Source organism: Pseudophryne corroboree, chromosome 2 (assembly GCF_028390025.1).
Source record: "Pseudophryne corroboree isolate aPseCor3 chromosome 2, aPseCor3.hap2, whole genome shotgun sequence".
Classification (NCBI taxonomy): domain Eukaryota; kingdom Metazoa; phylum Chordata; class Amphibia; order Anura; family Myobatrachidae; genus Pseudophryne; species Pseudophryne corroboree.
The window spans coordinates 448254551-448277563 of NC_086445.1; the positions used below are offsets into that span (position 1 = coordinate 448254551).

Sequence of the window (23013 nt, forward strand, 5' to 3'; positions counted from 1 at the left end):
ACTCATACCAGCCACACCAATCACACCGTACAACTTGTGATCTAAACCCAGTTAACAGTATGATAACAGCGGAGCCTCTGAAAGATGGCTTCCTTCAACAATAACCCGAATTAGTTAACAATAACTATGTACAATTTATGCAGATAATCCGCACTTGGGATGGGCGCCCAGCATCCACTACGGACTCCGAGAAATAGATTTATCGGTAAGTAAAATCTTATTTTCTCTATCGTCCTAGTGGATGCTGGGGTTCCTGAAAGGACCATGGGGATTATACCAAAGCTCCCAAACGGGCGGGAGAGTGCGGATGACTCTGCAGCACCGAATGAGAGAACTCCAGGTCCTCCTTAGCCAGAGTATCAAATTTGTAAAATTTTACAAACGTGTTCTCCCCTGACCACGTAGCTGCTCGGCAAAGTTGTAATGCCGAGACCCCTCGGGCAGCCGCCCAAGATGAGCCCACCTTCCTTGTGGAGTGGGCCTTTACAGATTTAGGCTGTGGCAGGCCTGCCACAGAATGTGCAAGTTGGATTGTGCTACAGATCCAACGAGCAATCGTCTGCTTAGACGCCGGAGCACCCATCTTGTTGGGTGCATACAATATAACAACGAGTCAGATTTTCTGACTCCAGCTGTCCTTGCAATATATATTTTTAATGCTCTGACAACGTCCAGTAACTTGGAGTCCTCCAAGTCACTTGTAGCCGCAGGCACTACAATAGGCTGGTTCAGATGAAATGCTGACACCACCTTAGGGAGAAAATGCGGACGAGTCCGCAGTTCTGCCCTGTCCGAATGGAAAATCAGATATGGGCTTTTGTAAGATAAAGCTGCCAATTCTGACACTCTCCTGGCAGAAGCCAGGGCTATAAGCATGGTCACTTTCCATGTGAGATATTTCAAATCCACCTTTTTTAGTGGTTCAAACCAATGAGATTTTAGGAAATCCAAAACCACATTGAGATCCCACGGTGCCACTGGAGGCACCACAGGAGGCTGTATATGCAGCACTCCCTTAACAAAGGTCTGGACTTCCTCATACCTTCAAGAGGTGCACTGGAGAACTATACATAGGGCCTACATATCTCCTGCTCAGAGGAAACATATGAATCCAGACACTTCAGGATCCTGTCCCAAATGTCACTGTTCGCATGCTAACTTTTACCACTGTTTCTGGGAATGTGGGAAAATAAAACGCTTTTGGAATAAGGTAACGGTATATATAAATTATTTATTCTCCATTCATGTCTTTCCTGATCCACTAGCCTACCTGTGTGCGAATTTTAAAAATTGGCTCCCCAACAAGCAACTCTCCTCCCATATTCCACTGCTGGCCACCATTGTGACACTTGCAAAGAAAATAATTCTTATCCATTGGATCTCCCCTTCCTCTCCTTCCTTACAAGAACTAAAAATAAAACTCCTACAAATCCTTTATTTCGATAGGAATAATACATTTCCAGACTTGGATAGACATGTAGATCGGTTTTATGCCAAATGGTCCCCATTTATTGTTTCTCTAGACTCATCTACTCAAGATAAAGTTATGAAAGTGTTTGAAAACACAGACTGGCATCATCTACGGGTCGTCGCTAACTCTTAATCCCAAACAACACTAGCTTTCTAGTACACTTCGTCTAAATCCTTGTACATAGCAGAGACCCTTGTCTTTTATTTTATTTCATAATAACTATGATCTCGTCCCCCCCCTCCTCCTTCCCCCTTCCACCCCCTCCCCTTGTCTTTTATTTCTCACGATTTTTTATTTTCTTGGTTTTTTTTCCTTTTCTTTTATTTCTTCTTCCTTTCTTTTCATATTATTCTCTTCATATACTCTCATTTTTTATTATTTCTCCACTTTATTCTCGTCATAATCTCAAGTAGATAAATCCTACAGAATCCTAAATCCGCATTCCAATCTGTAGTAATCTAGCTGAAGCTTTTGATTATGTTAGCAAGCTGCATTCTTGGTTAATCTTTCATATCACTGTCTCTGTATTAAAAGTTCACCGCATTATATGTATGTGACGAACATCTTTATCTGTTCTTTCATGTATGCCTTTAAATAATAATAAAAATTGTGTTATTAAAAAAAAAAACAAAGGTCTGGACTTCAGGGACTGAAGCCAATTCTTTTTGAAAGAAAATCGACAGGGCCGAAATTTGAACCTTAATAGATCCCAATTTGAGACCCATTGACAATCCTGATTGCAGGAAATGTAGGAATCGACCCAGTTGAAATTCCTCCGTCGGAGCACTCCGATCTTCGCACCACGCAACATATTTTCGCCAAATTCGGTGATAATGTTGCACGGTTACTTCCTTCCTTGCTTTAATCAAAGTAGGAATGACTTCTTCCGGCATGCCTTTTTCCTTTAGGATCCGGCGTTCAACCGCCATGCCGTCAAACGCAGCCGCGGTAAGTCTTGAAACAGACAGGGACCCTGCTGAAGCAAGTCCCTCCTTAGAGGTAGAGGCCACGGATCTTCCGTGATCATCTCTTGAAGTTCCGGGTACCAAGTCCTTCTTGGCCAATCCGGAACCACTAGTATCGTTCTTACGCCTCTTTGCCGTATAATTCTCAATACTTTTGGTATGAGAGGCAGAGGAGGAAACACATACACCGACTGGTACACCCAAGGCGTTACCAGCGCGTCCACAGCTATTGCCTGCGGATCTCTTGACCTGGCGCAATACCTGTCCAGTTTTTTGTTGAGGCGAGACGCCATCATGTCCACCATTGGTCTTTCCCAACGGGTTACCAGCATGTGGAAGACTTCTGGATGAAGTCCCCACTCTCCCGGGTGAAGATCGTGTCTGCTGAGGAAGTCTGCTTCCCAGTTGTCCACTCCCGGGATGAACACTGCTGACAGTGCTATCACATGATTCTCTGCCCAGCGAAGAATCCTTGCAGCTTCTGCCATTGCACTCCTGCTTCTTGTGCCGCCCTGTCTGTTCACATGGGCGACTGCCGTGATGTTGTCCGACTGGATCAACACCGGTTTTCCCTGAAGCAGAGGTTCTGCCTGGCTTAGAGCATTGTATATTGCTCTTAGTTCCAGAATGTTTATGTGAAGAGACGTTTCCAGGCTCGTCCATACTCCCTGGAAGTTTCTTCCTTGTGTGACTGCTCCCCAGCCTCTCAGGCTGGCGTCCGTGGTCACCAGGATCCAATCCTGTATGCCGAATCTGCGGCCCTCCAATAGATGAGCACTCTGCAACCACCACAGAAGAGACACCCTTGTCCTTGGAGACAGGGTTATCCGCAGGTGCATCTGAAGATGCGACCCTGACCATTTGTTCAACAGATCCCTTTGGAAAATTCTTGCGTGGAATCTGCCGAATGGAATTGCTTCGTAAGAAGCCACCATTTTTCCCAGGACTCTTGTGCATTGATGTACAGACACCTTTCCTGGTTTTAGGAGGTTCCTGACAAGCTCGGATAACTCCTTGGCTTTTTCCTCCGGGAGAAAAACCTTTTTCTGAACCGTGTCCAGAATCATCCCTAGGAACAGCAGACGAGTTGTCGGCATTAACTGGGATTTTGGAATATTCAGAATCCACCCGTGCTGTTTTAGCACTTCCTGAGACAGTGCTAATCCCATCTCTAGCTGTTCTCTGGACCTCGCCCTTATTAGGAGATCGTCCAAGTATGGGATAATTAATACGCCTTTTCTTCGAAGAAGAATCATCATCTCGGCCATTACCTTTGTAAAGATCCGAGGTGCCGTGGACAATCCGAACGGCAGCGTCTGAAACTGATAGTGACAGTTTTGTACAACGAACCTGAGGTACCCCTGGTGTGAGGGGTAAATTGGAACGTGGAGATACGCATCCTTGATGTCCAAGGATACCATAAAGTCCCCCTCTTCCAGGTTCGCTATCACTGCTCTGAGTGACTCCATTTTGAACTTGAACTTCTTTATGTACAGGTTCAAGGACTTCAGATTTAGAATAGGCCTTACCGAGCCATCCGGCTTCGGTACCACAAAAAGAGTGGAATAATACCCCTTCCCTTGTTGCAGAAGAGGTACCTTGACTATCACCTGCTGAGAGTACAGCTTGTGAATGGCTTCCAACACCGTCTCCCTTTCGGAGGGGGACGTTGGTAAAGCAGACTTCAGGAAACGGCGAGGTGGATCTGTCTCTAATTCCAACCTGTATCCCTGAGATATTATCTGCAGGATCCAGGGATCTACTTGCGAGTGAGCCCACTGCGCGCTGTAATTTTTGAGACGACCCCCCACTGTCCCCGAGTCCGCTTGAGAAGCCCCAGCGTCATGCTGAGGCTTTTGTAGAAGCCGGGGAGGGCTTCTGATCCTGGGAAGGAGCTGCGTGTTGCTGTCTCTTCCCTCGACCTTTGCCTCGTGGCAGATATGAATAGCCCTTTGCTCTCTTATTTTTAAAGGAACGAAAGGGCTGCGGTTGAAAAGTCGGTGCCTTTTTCTGTTGGGGAGTGACTTGAGGTAGAAAGGTGGATTTCCCGGCTGTAGCCGTGGCCACCAAATCTGATAGACCGACTCCAAATAACTCCTCCCCTTTATACGGCAAAACTTCCATATGCCGTTTTGAATCCGCATCGCCTGTCCACTGTCGCGTCCATAAAGCTCTTCTGGCCGAAATGGACATAGCACTTACCCGTGATGCCAGTGTGCATATATCCCTCTGTGCATCACGCATATAAAGAAATGCATCCTTTATTTGTTCTAACGACAGTAAAATATTGTCCCTGTCCAGGGTATCAATATTTTCAATCAGGGATTCTGACCAAACTACCCCCGCACTGCCCATCCAGGCAGTCGCTACAGCTGGTCGTAGTATAACACCTGCATGTGTGTATATACTTTTTTGGATATTTTCCATCCTCCTATCTGATGGATCTTTAAGTGCGGCCGTCTCAGGAGAGGGTAACGCCACTTGTTTAGATAAGCGTGTTAGCGCCTTGTCCACCCTAGGAGGTGTTTCCCAGCGCTCCCTAACCTCTGGCGGGAAAGGGTATAATGCCAATAATTTCTTTGAAATTATCAGCTTTTTATCAGGGGCAACCCACGCTTCATTACACACGTCATTTAGTTCTTCTGATTCAGGAAAAACTATAGGTAGTTTTTTCATACCCCACATAATACCCTGTTTAGTGGTACCTGTAGTATCAGCTAAATGTAACGCCTCCTTCATTGCCAAAATCATATAACGTGTGGCCCTACTGGAAAATACGGTTGATTCGTCACCGTCACCACTGGAGTCATCGCCTGTGTCTGGGTCTGTGTCGACCGACTGAGGCAAAGGGCGTTTCACAGCCCCTGACGGTGTTTGAGTCGCCTGGACAGGCACTAATTGATTGTCCGGCCGTCTCATGTCGTCAAACGACTGCTTTAGCGTGTTGACACTATCCCGTAGTTCCATAAATAAAGGCATCCATTCTGGTGTCGACTCCCTGGGGGGTGACATCCTCATATTTGGCAATTGCTCCGCCTCCACACCAATATCGTCCTCATACATGTCGACACACACGTACCGACACACAGCAGACACACAGGGAATGCTCCTAACGAAGACAGGACCCACTAGCCCTTTGGGGAGACAGAGGGAGAGTTTGCCAGCACACACCAAAAGCGCTATATATATATATATCAGGGATAGCCTTATAATAAGTGCTCCCTTATAGCTGCTTTGTTATATCAAAATATCGCCATAAATGTGCCCCCCCCTTCTCTGTTTTACCCTGTTTCTGTAGTGCAGTGCAGGGGAGAGACTTGGGAGCCGTCCTGACCAGCGGAGCTGTGAGAGGAAATGGCGCCGTGTGCTGAGGAGATAGGCCCCGCCCCTTTTCCGGCGGGCTCGTCTCCCGCTATTTAGAAAAATTAGGCAGGGGTTAAATATCTCCATATAGCCTCTAGGGCTATATGTGAGGTATTTTTAGCCTTTATAGGTACTCATTTGCCTCCCAGGGCGCCCCCCTCCCAGCGCCCTGCACCCTCAGTGACTGCCGTGTGAAGTGTGCTGAGAGGAAAATGGCGCACAGCTGCAGTGCTGTGCGCTACCTTAGAAGACTGCAGGAGTCTTCAGCCGCCGATTCTGGACCTCTTCTGATTTCAGCATCTGCAAGGGGGCCGGCGGCGTGGCTCCGGTGACCATCCAGGCTGTACCTGTGATCGTCCCTCTGGAGCTTGATGTCCAGTAGCCAAGAAACCAATCCATCCTGCACGCAGGTGAGTTGACTCCTTCTCCCCTCAGTCCCTCGCTGCAGTGATCCTGTTGCCAGCAGGAATCACTGTAAAATAAAAAACCTAGCTAAACTTTCTCTAAGCAGCTCTTTAGGAGAGCCACCTAGATTGCACCCTTCTCGGCCGGGCACAAAAATCTAACTGGAGTCTGGAGGAGGGTCATAGGGGGAGGAGCCAGTGCACACCACCTGATCGGAAAAAGCTTTACTTTTTGTGCCCTGTCTCCTGCGGAGCCGCTATTCCCCATGGTCCTTTCAGGAACCCCAGCATCCACTAGGACGATAGAGAAATGGGCTTTTATCGCGACTTGCTAAAAAGGAAATATCCAATTAATTGCAAAAATGTACTGCCGATAATTCTCCATAGGTTTAATGCAATTTTCTTTTCACCACCTCCTGAGCAGGTGAAAAATTGGGAAAAATCCCACAGTATAATTGTATTTGTTATGATTGTATGTACTCAGTTGCCCTACATTTTTTTAGATTGTATTTTGAAAGTATTACATTGCAATATCTTTACAAAAACCGCATCGCATGACACCAGCATTTGTTATTGTCAGAGGTTGAGCACTAGATGTATAATATGCTTACAGTATTTGGCTAATAAACGGGAGCATGCATACTGCCAAAAACTGGCACTCGCACAATATGTGCGAAAAGTTAATCCGCAATAATTTACTGCATTATCACAGACAAGTAAATAATTCCCTTAATGGCTAAGAAACATTACAGGAGTGAAAGTGCTATATTAGGATTATATTAAGATACACAAGTAGTTATTGGTGTAACTCACCATATCATGTGCTAGTTGTTGAACAAACAGCAGTGTTTTCAGAATCAGCGTCATTCCACATACACTGTCAGCTGCCAACTCCTTACACTTGAGACACATCACATTCATGTCAATCTTGGTTTCCTCTGGCCTGCTGTAACCAGAAGCACTAACTCCTTGTACACCCAGACGCTCTGCTGTATCTTCTCGGGTGCAGAGGAACTTCACCATCCAGTACTAGAGAGAACATGTCAATGTTATCAATGGAAATCTCTTTGTAGTCAATGTAACTACCACTAACAATATCACTAGCAGATCCACTTAACACCATCCAATTTTCAAGTAATGCACCATGTAATGTCTCTTCAGAGATTTTTAAATTAAGCAGTCCTTAATTTAGTAAAGTGCCACCTTTACAGTTAATCTTATAAACATGAATTTCATGACTGACATAAAGAGGCAATAGTGCAAAATGTAATCACTTTTTTTAAAATTATCACTGTGGTAGGCTATAAAAAGCATGATAATTAACATATTTCTTAGTTTGTCTCCTTTCTGTTTACTTTGGAGACTGCATTTACAGTATTTATCCTAACTTGCATGTTCCAATTTTTTTGTTAAGAGCTGAAGCACCTTTAGGCAGTAAAAAAACAAAAAACACAAAAAAAAAACCGAGATTTATGGTAAGAACTTACCTTTGTTAAAACTCTTTATGCGAGGTACACTGGGCTCCACAAGGATAGACATTGGGGTGTAGAGTAGGATCTTGATCCGAGGCACCAACAGTCTCAAAAGCTTTGACTGTTCCCAAGATGCATAGCGCCGCCTCCTCTATAACCCCACCTCCCTGCACAGGAGCTCAGTTATTAGTTAACCAGCCCAATGCAGTAGCAGGAAAAGAGACGACAACAGTTAATAGCCACAAACACCACATTCTCATGACAGGAGAAGTGTCAGCGGCCAATGCCATACCAACCCAAAGAAGCGAAGTGCATCAGGGTGGGCGCCTTGTGGAGCCCAGTGTACCTTGCAGAAAGAGTTTTAACAAAAGTAAGTCCTTACCATAAAACTCGTTTTCTGCTGTGGGGTACACTGGGCTCCACAAGGATAGACATTGGGGATGTCCTAAAGCAGTTCCTTATGGGAGGGGACGCACGGTAGCGGGCACAAGAACCCGGTGTCCAAAGGAAGCATCCCGGGAAGCGGCAGTATCGAAGGCATAAAAACCTTATGAACGTGTTAACTGAGGACCACGTAGCCGCCTTGCACAATTGTTCAAGGGTCGCACCACGGTGGGCCGCCCAAGAAGGTCCAACAGACCGAGTAGAATGGGTCGTAATGTGAGCAGGAGCTGACAGACCAGCCTTCACATAAGCATGTGCAATCACCATTCTAATGCATCTGGCCAAAGTCTGCTTGTGAGCAGGCCATCCACGTTTATGAAAACCAAACAGAACAAAGAGAATCAGATTTCCTAATAGAAGCAGTTCTCTTCACATAGATACGGAGAGCCCGTACCACATCCATAGACCGCTCTTTGGTAGACAAGTCAGGAGAGACCAGGGCCGGAACCATAATCTCCTGATTAAGGTGGAACGAAGATACCACCTTAGGTAAATATCTGGGACGAGTTCGAAGAGCCACCCAATCACGATGAAAAATTAGATATGGGGAACTACAGGACAAGGCACCCAAATCCGACACTCTTCTAGCGGAGGCAATAGCCAGCAAAAACACCACCTTAAGAGAAAGCCACTTAAGGTCAGCTGAGCCCAGAGGTTCAAACGGAAACTCTTGCAACGCAACCAACACCACCGACAAGTCCCAAGGAGCCACAGGCGGGACATAGGGAGGTTGGATATGCAACAAACCCTGAGTAAAGGTATGAACATCAGGCAAGGACGCAATTTTTCTCTGAAACCACACCGACAAGGCAGAAATATGAACCTTGAGGGAGGCCAAACGCAGGCCTAAGTCTAGGTCCTGGTGAAGAAAAGCCAAAAGTTTAGCTGTACTAAACTTGGAAGAGTTATAATTGTGAGATGCGCACCAAACAAAGTAAGAATGCCAGACCCTATGGTAAATCCGAGCAGAAGCCGGTTTCCGGGCCCGCAACATAGTTTTAATGACCGCTTCAGAAAACCCTTTAGCCATCAAGACGGAAGCTTCAAGAGCCACGCCATCAAAGACAGTCAGGCCAGGTCCTGGTAGACACAGGGGCCCTGAACGAGGAGATCTGGGCATTGTGGAAGTAGAATCGGACGCTCTGACGATAGGCCCTGCAGGTCTGAGAACCAATGCCGTCTGGGCCACGCTGGAGCTATGAGAAGCAGGATTCCTCCTTCTTGCTTGAACTTCCGAATTACCCTGGGCAGGAGCAACACCGGAGGGAACACCTATGGCAGCCGAAAGTTCCATGGCACCGACAGCGCATCTACGAATGCTGCTTGAGGATCCCTTGTCCTTGCTCCGAAGACCGGAACCTTGTGATTGTATCGAGACGCCATCAGATCCACATCTGGAAGGCCCCACCTTTCCACTATGAGTTGAAACACATATGGATGGAGGCCCCACTCTCCGGCGTGTACGTCCTGACGACTGAGAAAGTCCGCTTCCCAATTCAGGACTCCCAGAATGAATATTGTCGATATGGCCGGTAGATGGTGTTCCGCCCATTGAAGAATCAGTGAAACATACTTCATTGCCAAGCGGCTGCGAGTGCCGCCTTGATGGTTTATGTAAGCCACTGTTGTGGCGTTGTCGAACTGGGCCAGGTTCAAAGAGTTGAAGACCGCCCGCAATTCCAGAACGTTGATCGGGAGGAGAGACTCCTCCTTGGTCCACCGACCCTGAAGGGAGTGTTGCTCCAACACCACGCCCCAACCCCTTAGACTGGCATCCATCGTCAACAGGACCCAGTCGGATATCCAGAAGGGACAGCCCCTGCACAATTGTTGGTCCTGGAGCCACCAGTACAGCGACAGACTGACCTCCGGAGTCAATGAGATCATGTGAGACCTGATCCGGTGAGGCAGGCCGTCCCACTTGGCCAGAATCAGGCTCTGGAGGGGGCGAGAATGGAATTGAGCATACTCCACCATGTCGAATGCTGACACCATGAGGCCCAGCACCTGCATCGCCGAATGTATCGACACTTGCGGACGAGAGAGGAAGCAACGAATCTTGTCCTGAAGCTTCAGGACTTTCTCCTGAGACAAGAACAACCGCTAGTTGTGAGTGTCCGATAGCGCTCCCAGGTGCACCATGCTCTGAGCAGGGACCAGGGAGGACTTCTTCCAGTTGATGAGCTACCCGTGGGCTTGCAGAAACTGGACAGTCAGATCCAATTGACGTATGAGAATTTCTGGGGAATTTGCCAGGATCAACAAGTCGTCCAGATACGGTAGGATCCTGACCGCCATAACTTTGGTGAAGACTCGCGGAGCCGTGGTTAAACCGAAACGGATAATGGCGGTTGCCAACCGCAAACCTCAGGTATTGCTGATGCGACGCTGCTATAGGAATATGCAGGTAAGCATCCTGTATATCCAGGGAGACCATATAATCCCCAGGTTCCAAGGCCAGAACAATAGAGCGAAGGGTTTCTATACGGAATTTGGAGATTCTCACAAACTTGTTCAATGCCTTGATGTTGAGAATGGGCCGGGAAGACCCATTCGGTTTCGGGACTAGAAACAGCGGAGAATAGTACCCCTGGCCCTTCTGAGCAAGAGGCACCTGTACTACCACTGCTGTGTCCAGGAGGGTCTGTACCAGCGAATGTAGAGTCTTTGCCTTCACCTGATCCGAAGGGACGTCTGTCAGGCAAAATCGGCGAAGGGGGCGGTTTTTGAAGGCTATGGCGTAACCTTGAGTGATGACTTCCCGTACCCAGGGATCTGAAGTGGTCTTCAACCATTCCTGGGTATACCCTAGCAGCCGGCCCCCCACCCTGGGGTCCCCCAGGGGGAGGCCCGCCCAGTCATGCGGTAGGCTTATTGGTCTTGGAAGCTGGCTGACGGGGAGCCCAGGCTCTTTTGGGCTTCGGCTTACCAGGTTTGGAAGTGCGGGCCTGTTTGTGGTACGCCTGACCTTTTGCTTTACCTGAAGAACGAAAAGGAAGAAAGGAAGTACTTTTAGCCTTCGGCACAGAAGGAGCGGTACTTGGCAGACAGGCAGTTTTGGCAGTAGCCAAATCAGCCACTATCTTATTTAAGTCCTCCCCAAACAGAATATCTCCCTTAAAAGGGAGTACCTCCAGGGTTTTTCTAGAATCCAGATCCACGGACCAGGATCTCAGCCACAATATCCAGCTGGCCAGGACTGACATAGTAGAAGCCTTGGCTGCTAAAATACCGGCATCAGAAGCCGCCTCTTTAATATAGTGAGAAGCTGTGACAATATATGACAAGCACTGTCTAGCATGGTCAGAAGAGATTTCAGCTTCCAACTCTAAGGCCCACACTTCAATAGCTTCTGCAGCCCATGTCGCTGCAATAGTGGGCCTTTGCGCAGTACCCATGAGGGTGTAAATCGCTTTCAGACAACTCTCCACACGTTTACCCGTAGGCTCTTTCAGAGACGTGACAGTAGTGACAGGTAGAGCTGAGGAAACCACCATCCTTGCTACATGAGAGTCCACTGGAGGAGGCGTTTCCTAATTTTTTTGACAGCTCTGGCGCGAGGGGATAGCGAGCCAGAATCTTTTTGTGAGGCACAAACTTCTTCCCTGGATTTTCCCAGGATTGCTGACGTTTATCCACCAGGTGATTAGAATGAGGTAAAACTTGTTTAACCACCTTCTGACGCTTGAACCTATCTGGTTTCTTAGGAGGGACGGACGGATCGGGATCATCCGTAATCTGTAGAATCAACTTAATAGCCTCCAAAAGATCAGGAACATCCACTTGTGAACTACCCTCCCCATCAGCAGTATCTGTGTCAGAATCTGTGGGGTCAGTGTAAGCGTCATCTTCATCAGACGAGGTGTCAGTGACAGCAGTGGATTGTGAGGAGGTAATAGCTCGCTTAGAGGACCCCTTGGTCTGAGGCGAGCGAGGGTCAGACTGTTTAGTAGTCAAGGACTGGTTCAACTTCTTCAATTGAGCAGATAAATTGTCCGCCCACGGCGGGTTAGCTGCGGTAAGCACATACGGTTGAACCGGCATAGGAGGTCCCATAGGGGGCGTTAGTTTAGTAGCTAGCATATTCAGAAGTGTGGAGAAAGTAGCCCACGGTGGGTCATTATGGACCCCCGTTGCCACAGTCCCACTGGGGGGCAAAGAACCCCCAGAACCAGAGCCCTCAGCTGCTATATTATCCTCATAGGGATCTGTGGCGTCAGCAACACCGGTAGTGTGTTCAGCCCCAGAACCGTTACCCTCAGAAGCAGACATGATATAACTTGCAATATCAGGTGTAACAGTACAATTATCAGCAGCACAATATCTCTTGCCCAAACCCCTGCACAGTGTAGTCAGCACAAGCAGGGATATAGGAGAGATATGGTGACTAAAATCACAGAGAAAAATACAATTACAGCATATCTTGTGAATATCCTATATTACCGTATTATAAACCTGACGCACCAAGCCCCCTCAGGTTATAGAATATAGGGATAGCAAGTTGAGTGAGACACACAAAATTAAATTCACCCAGCAAGCTAATGCACACACATGTAGTCACAGTTGTACAATGCAGAGGTTATTACAAACAATAATACTTCACTGGACTAGCTTCTATATAGCTATGTAGTCAATAGATATAACACTGCACAGTAAAAAACTGGATGTATATATCACAGGGCACTTGTACCAGAGAACCCTGACTAAATGCACTTTTTCTTAACTATCACTGTCTAAACGACATGTAGAATACTTAAGTGTCTTGTAAAGTCACAGCGTTGACTATCAGGCGGCTTTACAAAGGAGGATTTGCCCAAGCAGTCCCAGGAACAGTGTAGCTGAGAGAAATGGCACCTAAACACTGACAGGGAGTGAGGGAGAGACAGATATGCAGCTCCAGGGCGGGAATATTTACTGTAAATGGCGTCCTGGGGCTGGGGGAGGGGCTCCAGGTCTAAGCCTTATCCCCTCTGCTGGCAAAACCACCTGGTACTGCGGGCTACTTGTAAAAAGGTTTAGAGAGAAAACCTGACCTGCACCCATGCCCTGGTGATCTAGTGGGATCGCCTGTATGCCACAGTGACCACCGCCAGCGCTCGCGGCCCGCCTCCCACCGACCGCACCGGATCGCGATACAGCACGGGTCCCGCGAGCGGGACCCACTCACCACCTCCCGAAGCGCGGCCACGCGATCCCGGAGAGCCCCAGCCGTGTGTGCCTGACAGGAAGAAAACCGGAGCCTCCCGTTGTAGTCACCCGGCAACCAGGGCGCGGGAGTGTACAGCGCCGCTAGGGAGAGATGGAGCTGCAGCAGTGAATGTCTCCTGACATCTACACACTGCTGCAGCCCTTGAAGTCTTCACTTTTCTTCTTAAAAAGCTCTTCTTTAGGGCTGCTAGGAGCAGCCCCTCTGTTATGTGCCTGCTATCTGCGGCACCAACTACAAAACTGAGCTCCTGTGCAGGGAGGCGGGTTTATAGAGGAGGCGGCGCTATGCATCTTGGGAACAGTCAAAGCTTTTGAGACTGTTGGTGCCTCGGATCAAGATCCTACTCTACACCCCAATGTCTATCCTTGTGGACCCCAGTGTACCCCGCAGCAGAAAAATGTTTATATTCGATAGATAAGATACAGATGAAGCCGCGCTAATCGTGGTTCAGTCTGCGACTAGGTGTACCCCACCGGGCACACTGCCGGTAACAAATGGGACCGCACGCACCCCATTCACTTTGAATGGGAGCGTCTGTGTACTGTGGTCTGTGACCCTATCCCCCTCCCGCCTACTCCGCTACTTCTCTCTTTCAGCCTGTTTCCATCTTGACCATCTCCTCAATCTCTCCCTCTCATCAGGCTCTGTCCCCTCTGCCTTCAAGCATGCACTAGTCTCCCCTATTCTTAAAAAACCTACCCTTGATCCACACAATCCCTCCAACTGTCGACCCATCTCTCTCCTCCCTTTGCCTCCAAACTTCTTGAGCGTATTGTCTACAACCGCTGTACTGTCTTTCTTTTCTCCCAGTCACTGCTTGACCATTTCAGTCTGCTTTCCATCCTCTCCACTGAAACTGCCCTCGTTTCTGCTAAATCCAAAGGCCACTACTCCTTGCTTATTCTCCTTGACCTCTCTGCTGCTTTAGATACTGTGGTCCACCCCTTCTGCAAATCCTTCATTCCCCTGGTCTGCGTGATACTGCCTTCTCCTGGCTATCCTCCTACCTCTCTAACTGTTCCTTCTCTGCCCTCTCTCATAACTCCACCTGACCACACTTCCACTAACTGAAGGTGTCCTCCAAGGTTCTGTTCTTGGTACTCTCTGTTTCTCTCTATAGGTGAGCTCATTAGCTCTTATGACTTATAATATCATCTCTATACTGATGATACTCAAATCTACCTTCCTCCCCTGACCTCTTCCCCGTTCTCCTCACTCGTATTTCAAACTGTCCTCTGCCATCTCTTTTTGGATGTCCCAGAGCTTTCTTAAACGTAACATGTCTAAGACTGAGCTGATCATCTTCTGACCCTCCCGCATTAGCTCACCTCCCACAATTTCATTATCTATTGATGGCACTAATATCTCCACTAGCCCACAAGTGCACTGTCTTGGAGTAATCCATGTCTCCTTTCAACCACACATTCAGCAGCTCTCACAAACTTGTAGTTTTCATCAAAAAATATTTCCAAGATCAGACCCTTACTCACCCAGGATGCCACTAAGACCCTTGACTCACTGGTCATCTCCAGACTGGATTGTCTGTGTGCCTCTCCCCTTTAGAATGTAAGCTTTCACGAACAGGGCCCTCTTCCCTCATGTGCTTTTCCGTCTCTTACGTAACCTATCTTATTTTTTAGTACTTCTTTTGACGGTACCGAATACCTCGGGGTTTTTTTCCGCCCTGATAATTATTTTAGTGTCATCTGCTGATGCAGCTATGTTTTTATACCATGTGCTTATTCTATATTGTCTTGAACTGTAAGTCACTGTTTTCTTGTTTTGCTTATATGCACATGTAATCTGTAATTGGACACTGCGGATCCTATGTGGCGCCATATATAATAAAGGATAATAATAATAATATTAATATAGATATATCTAGATTGATATATAGATAAATAAAAAATATATATATGTCTGGACCAACTATTTAATGATAAATAAAAATGAACACTTAAAAAAAAAATTTTTTTATATATATATATATATATATATATATATATATATATATATATATATATATATATATATTTATATATATACATACATATACACACACACAAACTAAAAAAAGAAAAAATAAACAAACATTTTTACTCACTTTTGCAATTTTACATTGCTGCATTCTAATGTCCACTTCATCCCACTCTTCTTCAAGCTCAAACCAAGCCACAAGGTCGCACTCTCCTGCTTCTGTGCATGGCGTTTTAACTCTGAAGACAGAAATCAAAGTTACAACAAGAAAGTGCAATTCATTAACACTCATTTTTATTTCCACATTCCAAAAGTTTGGAGTCGCGGGGTTAGAAGACTGAAGCCAAACATAGTAATGAAATGTTAACAGTACAGAGCACTGGACATATCTGGTCATATGACCAGGTAAGAGAGGCGAAGGCTGCATGTGACAACGGTGATTCCTGAATTACTGATGGAAATCATATAGCACATTCAGCTGCCAGCCAACTGCTCTATTTTGCATCATATATGACCTAAACAGCTTCTTTTTTCAGTTGAAAAGAATCTTCCAATTTAGAGAGCTTTATGTGGGATTAGGCTAGGAATGACCACATTCTGACTTAAATGTCATTTTCAAACCACAGCTGGATTCAGGTATGTGGGGGCACCAGGGCAACCAACTTGTGGGGGCCCCTACAAATAAAATTGTCACTATGACATGCTGTCAATGTCATTAAAATGAAGAATGTGGAAACACTCCCTGCACCACAATTGTGTTGAACACACTGTAGTACTGCCAGTTCACATTATGCCACACAGAAACCCTAGTTCACATAGCCTATCCCACAGGGCCCCTTCACTCTGGCGATGTAGCTGTAGGAAAGGGAAGGGGTGGCCTCAGTAACCGCCCTGGCTGCCCTGTTGTTAATATGCAATGATCAGATGACATGACGGCTCAGATCACCCTGTTGTCTTTACAAAATATATAGCTTGTTTTGCAAGAGAGCGCAACTAACTCAGACTTTACTTGCAGAAATTTCAGAGAGAGGAATAAAAAATAGGATTTTAATACCTACCGGTACATCCTTTTCTCGTAGTCCATAAGGGATACTGGGGAATCTAGCGCAATGAGGTAAATAACGGGGTCCAAAGGAGCCAACTGGGTGTGCTGGCTCCTCAGGCAATACAATTTTTCGTGACAGCCTAGAGACTGATGCATCCACTATCGGTGGATTTTACCATTTTTCCCTATCCTCCAGAGGAAAAGGAAAAGATGAGATCAACCTTTTAGGGATTTTACATTTCTTATCAGGATTAACCCACGGTTCTTCAAACAGGGTATTCAATTCCTTTGACGTAAGAAAAGTGACTGAAGACTTCTTTTTTACATTAAAATTAAAATAAGATTCCTCACACTCCTCTGACACCTTATTATGAATCTGCAGAACATCAGAGTCAGACTGCAGGATATGGGCCAGAGATCGTTTTTGCGTACAAATGGGAGGGGATTGTGACGCTGGTTTGGGGACTGAGTCTCTATTTCTAAACTCATCCACAGTCTGTCTTAAGTATCGCATCTCTTTCTCTTTGCGGGACAGTTTTGTAGAAATATTTGAGATCATTCCCTTAATGGAATTAACCCACTCCGGTTCAGCCCCACTATTCTGGGTAGGTGCACTGCCCTGAGTACCCAGTAGTGAGCCCCATGGTGAAGAGGAACACTCCGCTGTACAAGAAACACATTCTTTGCCTGACATAATGTAAATGTGACTGCACACGCACACACACACACACACACGAGAAGGTTAAGCACAATTAACCCACAAAGAGCCCTTCAGGGAGACAGAGTTATTTGGAGTCAGCCACCACCGCGCCCTTATCGCTAATGCCAAGCTTAGCCGGGTCGCAGACTAAGTACCCTGATAGGGGACTTAGTACAATAATAATCCCCCCCCCTGCTATGACCCCCTGGTACCGCTGAGGTAATATGGAGTATCTCCGGAGGAGCTGCGCGTTCCTGTCAGTCAGCGTCTGTGTCCACTGCAGAGTGAAAATGGCGCTGGTGAGCTGCTGGATCCACTCATAGTGAAGGCCCCGCCCCTTCAATGGTGCGCGGTCTACCAGCTTTTATTTTTTATACTAGCTGAGGTAATCTGGTGCTTAAAATGGAGAGAAAACCGTTTTAAGGTGGTTTCTGCCAGACTGGGTACTGTGTACAGTGTACTGAGACGCAGCTGTGTACTGTGCGCCCCGGTTAGAAGCTGTGCGTCTCCGTATCCTCATGCCGCCATAATGGCCGGCGACCCGCTAGCCGAGACGCCGGCTTAGTACTCACCAATCTTCACTCTTCTGGCTCTGTTAGGGGTGGCGGCGTGCTGTGGGAATGTACGCTCGCCGTGATGGGGCTTGCGAATAGGTACCTCAGGAGCAGTAGCGGATCTTGCCACGGGCAAGCAAGACTTTTGCCCGGAGGGCGCCGCACCAGGTCAAGATCCGCTGCTGCTGTGCCCCCTGCACCCCACTACCGCTGTGAAGGGAAACTAGACGCAAACGCGTCTAGTTTCCCTTCGTGGAGAGGTCCTTTACTGTGCGGTGCGCGATGACGTCATCGCGCACCGCACATCATTTCAGTCTGTACAGGGGGCGTAAATGACCACACCCCCTATTGTCGCCCGGGGCGCACAGCGCCCAAGAACCGGCCCTGCTCAGGAGCTCAGTGTCAGAATGTGGAGGTACGCATCCTTGATATCTAGTGATACCAGGAATTCCCCTTCTTCCAGACCTGATATCACCGCCCTGAGAGACTCCATCTTGAACTTGAACTCCTTTAAAAAGGGGTTCAATGATTTTAGGTTCAGAATGGGCCTGACCGAACCATCCGGCTTCGGTACCACGAAAAGGTTCGCCTTTGGGCAGCATGTGAGGTGGCACTGGCACAATGACCTCAGCTTTTGGACAGCATCCTGTAGTACAGTGCTGTTCTCAAACAGAGTTGGTAAGCCTGACTTGAAAAAGCGATGAGGAGGGAGACTTTGAAATTCCAGCCTGTATCCCTGAGACACAATATCTATCACCCAGGGATCAAGGACAGACGAAACCCAGACATGACTGAAGTGTCCGAGTCTCGCTCCCACTGGCCCCACCACCGGGGCGTGCAGGCCATCGTCATGCGGAGGACTTTGGCGTACCCGAAGTAGGCTTTTGTTCCTGGGAACCTGCAGCGGCAGGCTTCTTGGACTTAACACGACCTCCCCTAAAGAAGGTATTGGACGGTCTGGCCTTTCTAGGCTTGTTAGGCCGAAAGGACTGCGTTGCAACAGAAGAGAAGGATTTCTTCGGAGCAGGTGCTGCTAGGGGAAGAAACTGAGACTTACCCGCTGTAGCGGTGGATATCTACACGTCTAGAGCCTCCCCAAAGAGAGCCTGACCTGTATAGGGTAGGGACTCCACACTTCTTGTGGATTCCGCGTCGGCCGACCAATGGCGCAGCCACAGTCCCCGACGAGCTGAAACAGACATGGAAGATATTCCCGCAGCCATGGAACCCAGGTCTTTCATGGATTCTACCATAAAACCTGCAGAATCGTGAATGTTACGCAAATACAAAGCAACGTCATCCCTTATCCATCGTATCCAAATCCTCAAGTAAGGTAGCCGAACACTTTACTATTGCCTTTGCAATCCATGCAGTATCAATAGTGGGACGTAATATGGCCCCAGAAGCAGTGTACATTGATTTAAGCGTGTTATCAATTTTTCTATCAGCCGGCTCCTTTAAGGCAGTAGATCCTGGAACAGGTAAAACCACCTTCTTTGAGAGTCTGGACACAGATGCATCAACAATCGGCGGGTTTTCCCATTTTTTCCTATCCTCCTCAGGGAAAGGAAATGCCACCTGTACCCTTTTAAGGACCTGGAATTTTTTCTCAGGGATTTCCCATGCTTTTTCAAATATAGCATTCAATTCCTTTGACGCAGGGAATGTTAGCGAGGCTTTTTTATTTTCAGTGAAAAAAGCCTCCTCAACCTGCTCAGGTGTGGTATCATTAACATTTAACACATCCCTGATAACCTCTATCAACAATTGCACCCCCTTTACAAGAGATGCGAACCCCCGCAACACATCCCCATCACCATTTGTAGTGTCAGAATCGGTATCCGTGTCGTCTTATGTGACATGCACAAGCGCGCGTTTGTGGGGGTATATATCGGGGTGTCCTGAGGTACCAGACCGGGCCAAACTGCCATAGAGCTCTGTAATACCTGGGTTGCAGATTCATTACTTGCAACCATGTCAGAAATCTGAGAAATCCAAGATTTGATAGAGGAAAACCACTCAGGCTCCCTTGCTGGTATCTGTGCTAAACCAGTATCTGTGCTAAACCTGATTACATGGAATGGGATCATCCTAGGAGGATAAATCCTCTGCAGCATATGACACAGTGTCCCTGGATATAGCTAAAGGAGACCACCAAACACTCCACGCACACACAGGTGGGGGCAGACAGAGTTACCCCCCAAGAAAGGCAAGAGAGATACAAAGATCGAAGCCAACCCACACACAGCGCCTACAGCAAAGGGAGACCACTTGTCAGCGCTGACTGTGTCCCTTAATAGGAGAGACATTCGTTTTACAGCCTTCCCTCCCTTCTACAACCCCCTGGTACCGTGTACTGATAGCTGGAGTTGCTGTGGAGGGACCTGTTCTTCCATCCAGGGCTGTGCAGGCAGGAAAATGGCAGGTAATGGTAATACAGTAAGGATTTTTATTTGATTAAAATATAAAACTTTATTTGAAAAATGTCCCCAAATTGTTGATTTTTTTTTTTAAATCAACTTAGTTAAATAGCTATTTAAACTTGATTTTGTATTTTGTTAAAAAAGAAAATGATATGGAATCAGGTTTTAATAGCCATCATTTAACTAATTTGTCAATCAATAAATAAATAAATAAATAAATAAATAAATAGTCAAAAATTTGGGGGACCTTTCAGATGCAAACAATGGAACAGCAGTATTATACTCCTTACCTTTCTTTCACGAACTGCCTGAATTCAGATAATTTCCATGTATCAAATTTTTCAAATCTTCTAAAATGTTCTTCTGCATGGAACTTTTCTGAAGAATTGTAAGCAAACACAAAGCCACACTTCGCACCGATGGCACCTCTCCGTACCTGAAAGGTAATATATTTGAAAGTACTGAAGTGTAATAGTTAGATTACAGATAATCCAAAATTGCCTTTGATAAGGAAAGTGTTAATTATAAATAGTGTGTGCAATTAGTGTTTATTGACATTATACAGAAGCAATAAAGTAATCAACAAGTACAATCTAATGGTGCATACACACGGAACGATTTGGACAACGATCGGGACTTTCCCCATTGATCGGATGACCAATCGCTCTGTGTGTATGCACGATATCGCGCATGGTGCGCTCCCGTGGTTTAGTCTGTCTCTTCTCCAGATCTTACTGCATGTTCAAAAGATCAGGGGAAGCGGCCGTCGATCCCATGCAGCGCTATGCGGGGGTCGGCAGCATAGCGGGTGGTTGTGCACTGGATCGCTCTGTGCGTATGGTCGCCCGATATGTCGGGCTGAAGAGCATCCGACGCATTGGGGCTACACATCACACTGCGTGTGTACCCACCTTAAGGGGGGGGGGGATTCAAGTAGCCATGAACATTTACAGAGGTCTAACTGAGCTACTCAATTAGTCCCTGAAGGCAGACCGCAGGCTGCACTTAATAGGGATTTCTATTCAGGTCTGAGCAGATCCAAAAAGAAACTGCCAATCCAAAAAATAGCCCGTTATTGGGTGGCCAAATGATGTTAAATTATATGTCCAGGAATTTATCCCAGATTCTATGTGTTACCGCCCATTAACATTGTCATTTATCGGGTGAGAAAAAAATAAGATTTTAAACCTACCGGTAAATCTTTTTCCCCTTGTCCGTAGAGGATGCTGGGGACTCCGTAAGGACCATGGGGTATAGATAGGCTCCGCAGGAGACATGGGCACTCTAAGACTTTAGATGGGTGTGAACTGGTTCCTCCCTCTATGCCCCTCCTCCAGACCTCAGTTATAGAACTGTGCCCAGAGGAGATGGACAGTACGAGGAAAGGATTTTTGTTAATCTAAGGGCGAGATACATACCAGCCCACACCATCCACACCATACAACATGGTATATACTAAACCAGTTAACAGTATGAACAAAACAGCATCAGCCAGAGACTGATCTCAACTGTAACATAACCCTTATGTAAGCAACAACTATATACAAGCTTTGCAGAATTTGTCCGCACTGGGATGGGCGCCCAGCATCCTCTACGGACTAGGAGAAAAAGATTTACCGGTAGGTTTAAAATCTATTTTCTCTTACGTCCTAGAGGATGCTGGGGACTCCGTAAGGACAATGGGGTTTATACCAAAGCTCCAGACCGGGCGGGAGAGTGCGGATGACTCTGCAGCACCGATTGAGCAAACATGAGGTCCTCATCAGCCAGGGTATCAAACTTGTAGAATTTTGCAAAAGTGTTTGAACCCGACCAAGTAGCTGCTCGGCAAACCTGTAATGCCGCGACGCCTCGGGCAGCCGCCCAAGAAGAGCCCACCTTCCTAGTGGGATGGGCCTTTACCTCTATTTGGTAACGGCAATCCAGCCGTAGAAAGAGCCTGCTGAATCGTGTTACAGATCCAGCGAGCAATAGTCTGCTTAGAAGCAGGAGCGCCAACCTTGTTGGCTGCATTCCAGACAAACAGTGCCTCAGTTTTCCTAACCCGAGCCGTCCTGGCTACATACATTTTTAAGGCCCTGACTACATCAAGGGACTTGGAAGCCTCCAAGGCACCCGTAGCCACAGGTACCACAATAGGTTGGTTCATATGAAACGACGAAACCACTTTAGGCAGAAATTGAGGACAAGCACTCAACTCTGCTCAATCCACATGGAAAATCAGATAGGGGCTCTTGTGAGACAAAGCCGCCAATTCGGACACCCGCCTTGCAGATGCCAAGGCCATCAACATGACCACTTTCCACGTGAGAAAGTTTAATTCAACTGTTTGAAGAGGCTCAAACCAGTGTGATTTAAGGAACTGTAACACCACGTTAAGGTCCCACGGTGCCACTGGGGGCACAAAAGGAGGTTGGATTTGCAGCACTCCCTTTACAGAAGTCTGGACTTCTGGGAGAGAAGCCAATTCCTTCTGAAAGAATATAGATAAGGCCGAAATCTGCACCTTAATGGAGCCTAACTTTAGGCCCATATCCACTCCTGTCTGTAGAAAATGGAGAAAACGACCCAGCTGAAAATCTTCCGTAGGAGCATTCTTGGCTTCACACCAAGATACATATTTCCTCCAGATACGGTGATAGTGTTTCGCCTTTACCTCCTTTCTAGCTTTGATTAGAGTAGGGATGACTTCCCCCGGAATAACTTTCCTAGCTAGGATTTGGTGTTCAACCGCCATGCCGTCAAACGTAACCGCGGTAAGTCTTGGAACACACAGGGCCCCTGTTGCAACAGGTCCTCCCTGGGAGGAAGAGGCCACGGATCTTCTGTGAGCATTTCCTGAAGATCTGAATACCAGGCCCTTCGAGGCCAATCTGGGACAATGAGTATTGTCTGCACTCTTGTTCGTCTTATGATTCTCAATATTTTTGAGATAAGTGGAAGCGGAGGGAACACATAGACCGACTGAAACACCCACGGTGTCACC

General features: G+C 47.0%; 1 protein-coding gene across 3 annotated transcripts in view; it reads right to left on the minus strand.

Moving 5' to 3' along the window:
• The window catches only part of ZZEF1 (zinc finger ZZ-type and EF-hand domain containing 1), a 404243-nt gene that overhangs the window by 273270 nt on the left and 107960 nt on the right, over window positions 1–23013 (minus strand). For all 3 annotated transcript variants that reach the window (XM_063953702.1, XM_063953701.1, XM_063953700.1), the window contains exons 11-13: window positions 20318–20463; window positions 15433–15544; window positions 7017–7232 (exon numbers count right to left, since the gene is read on the minus strand). In XM_063953702.1, the coding sequence (XP_063809772.1) occupies window positions 7017–7232; window positions 15433–15544; window positions 20318–20463 (474 nt within the window). The remainder of the gene's footprint in view (window positions 1–7016; window positions 7233–15432; window positions 15545–20317; window positions 20464–23013) is intronic.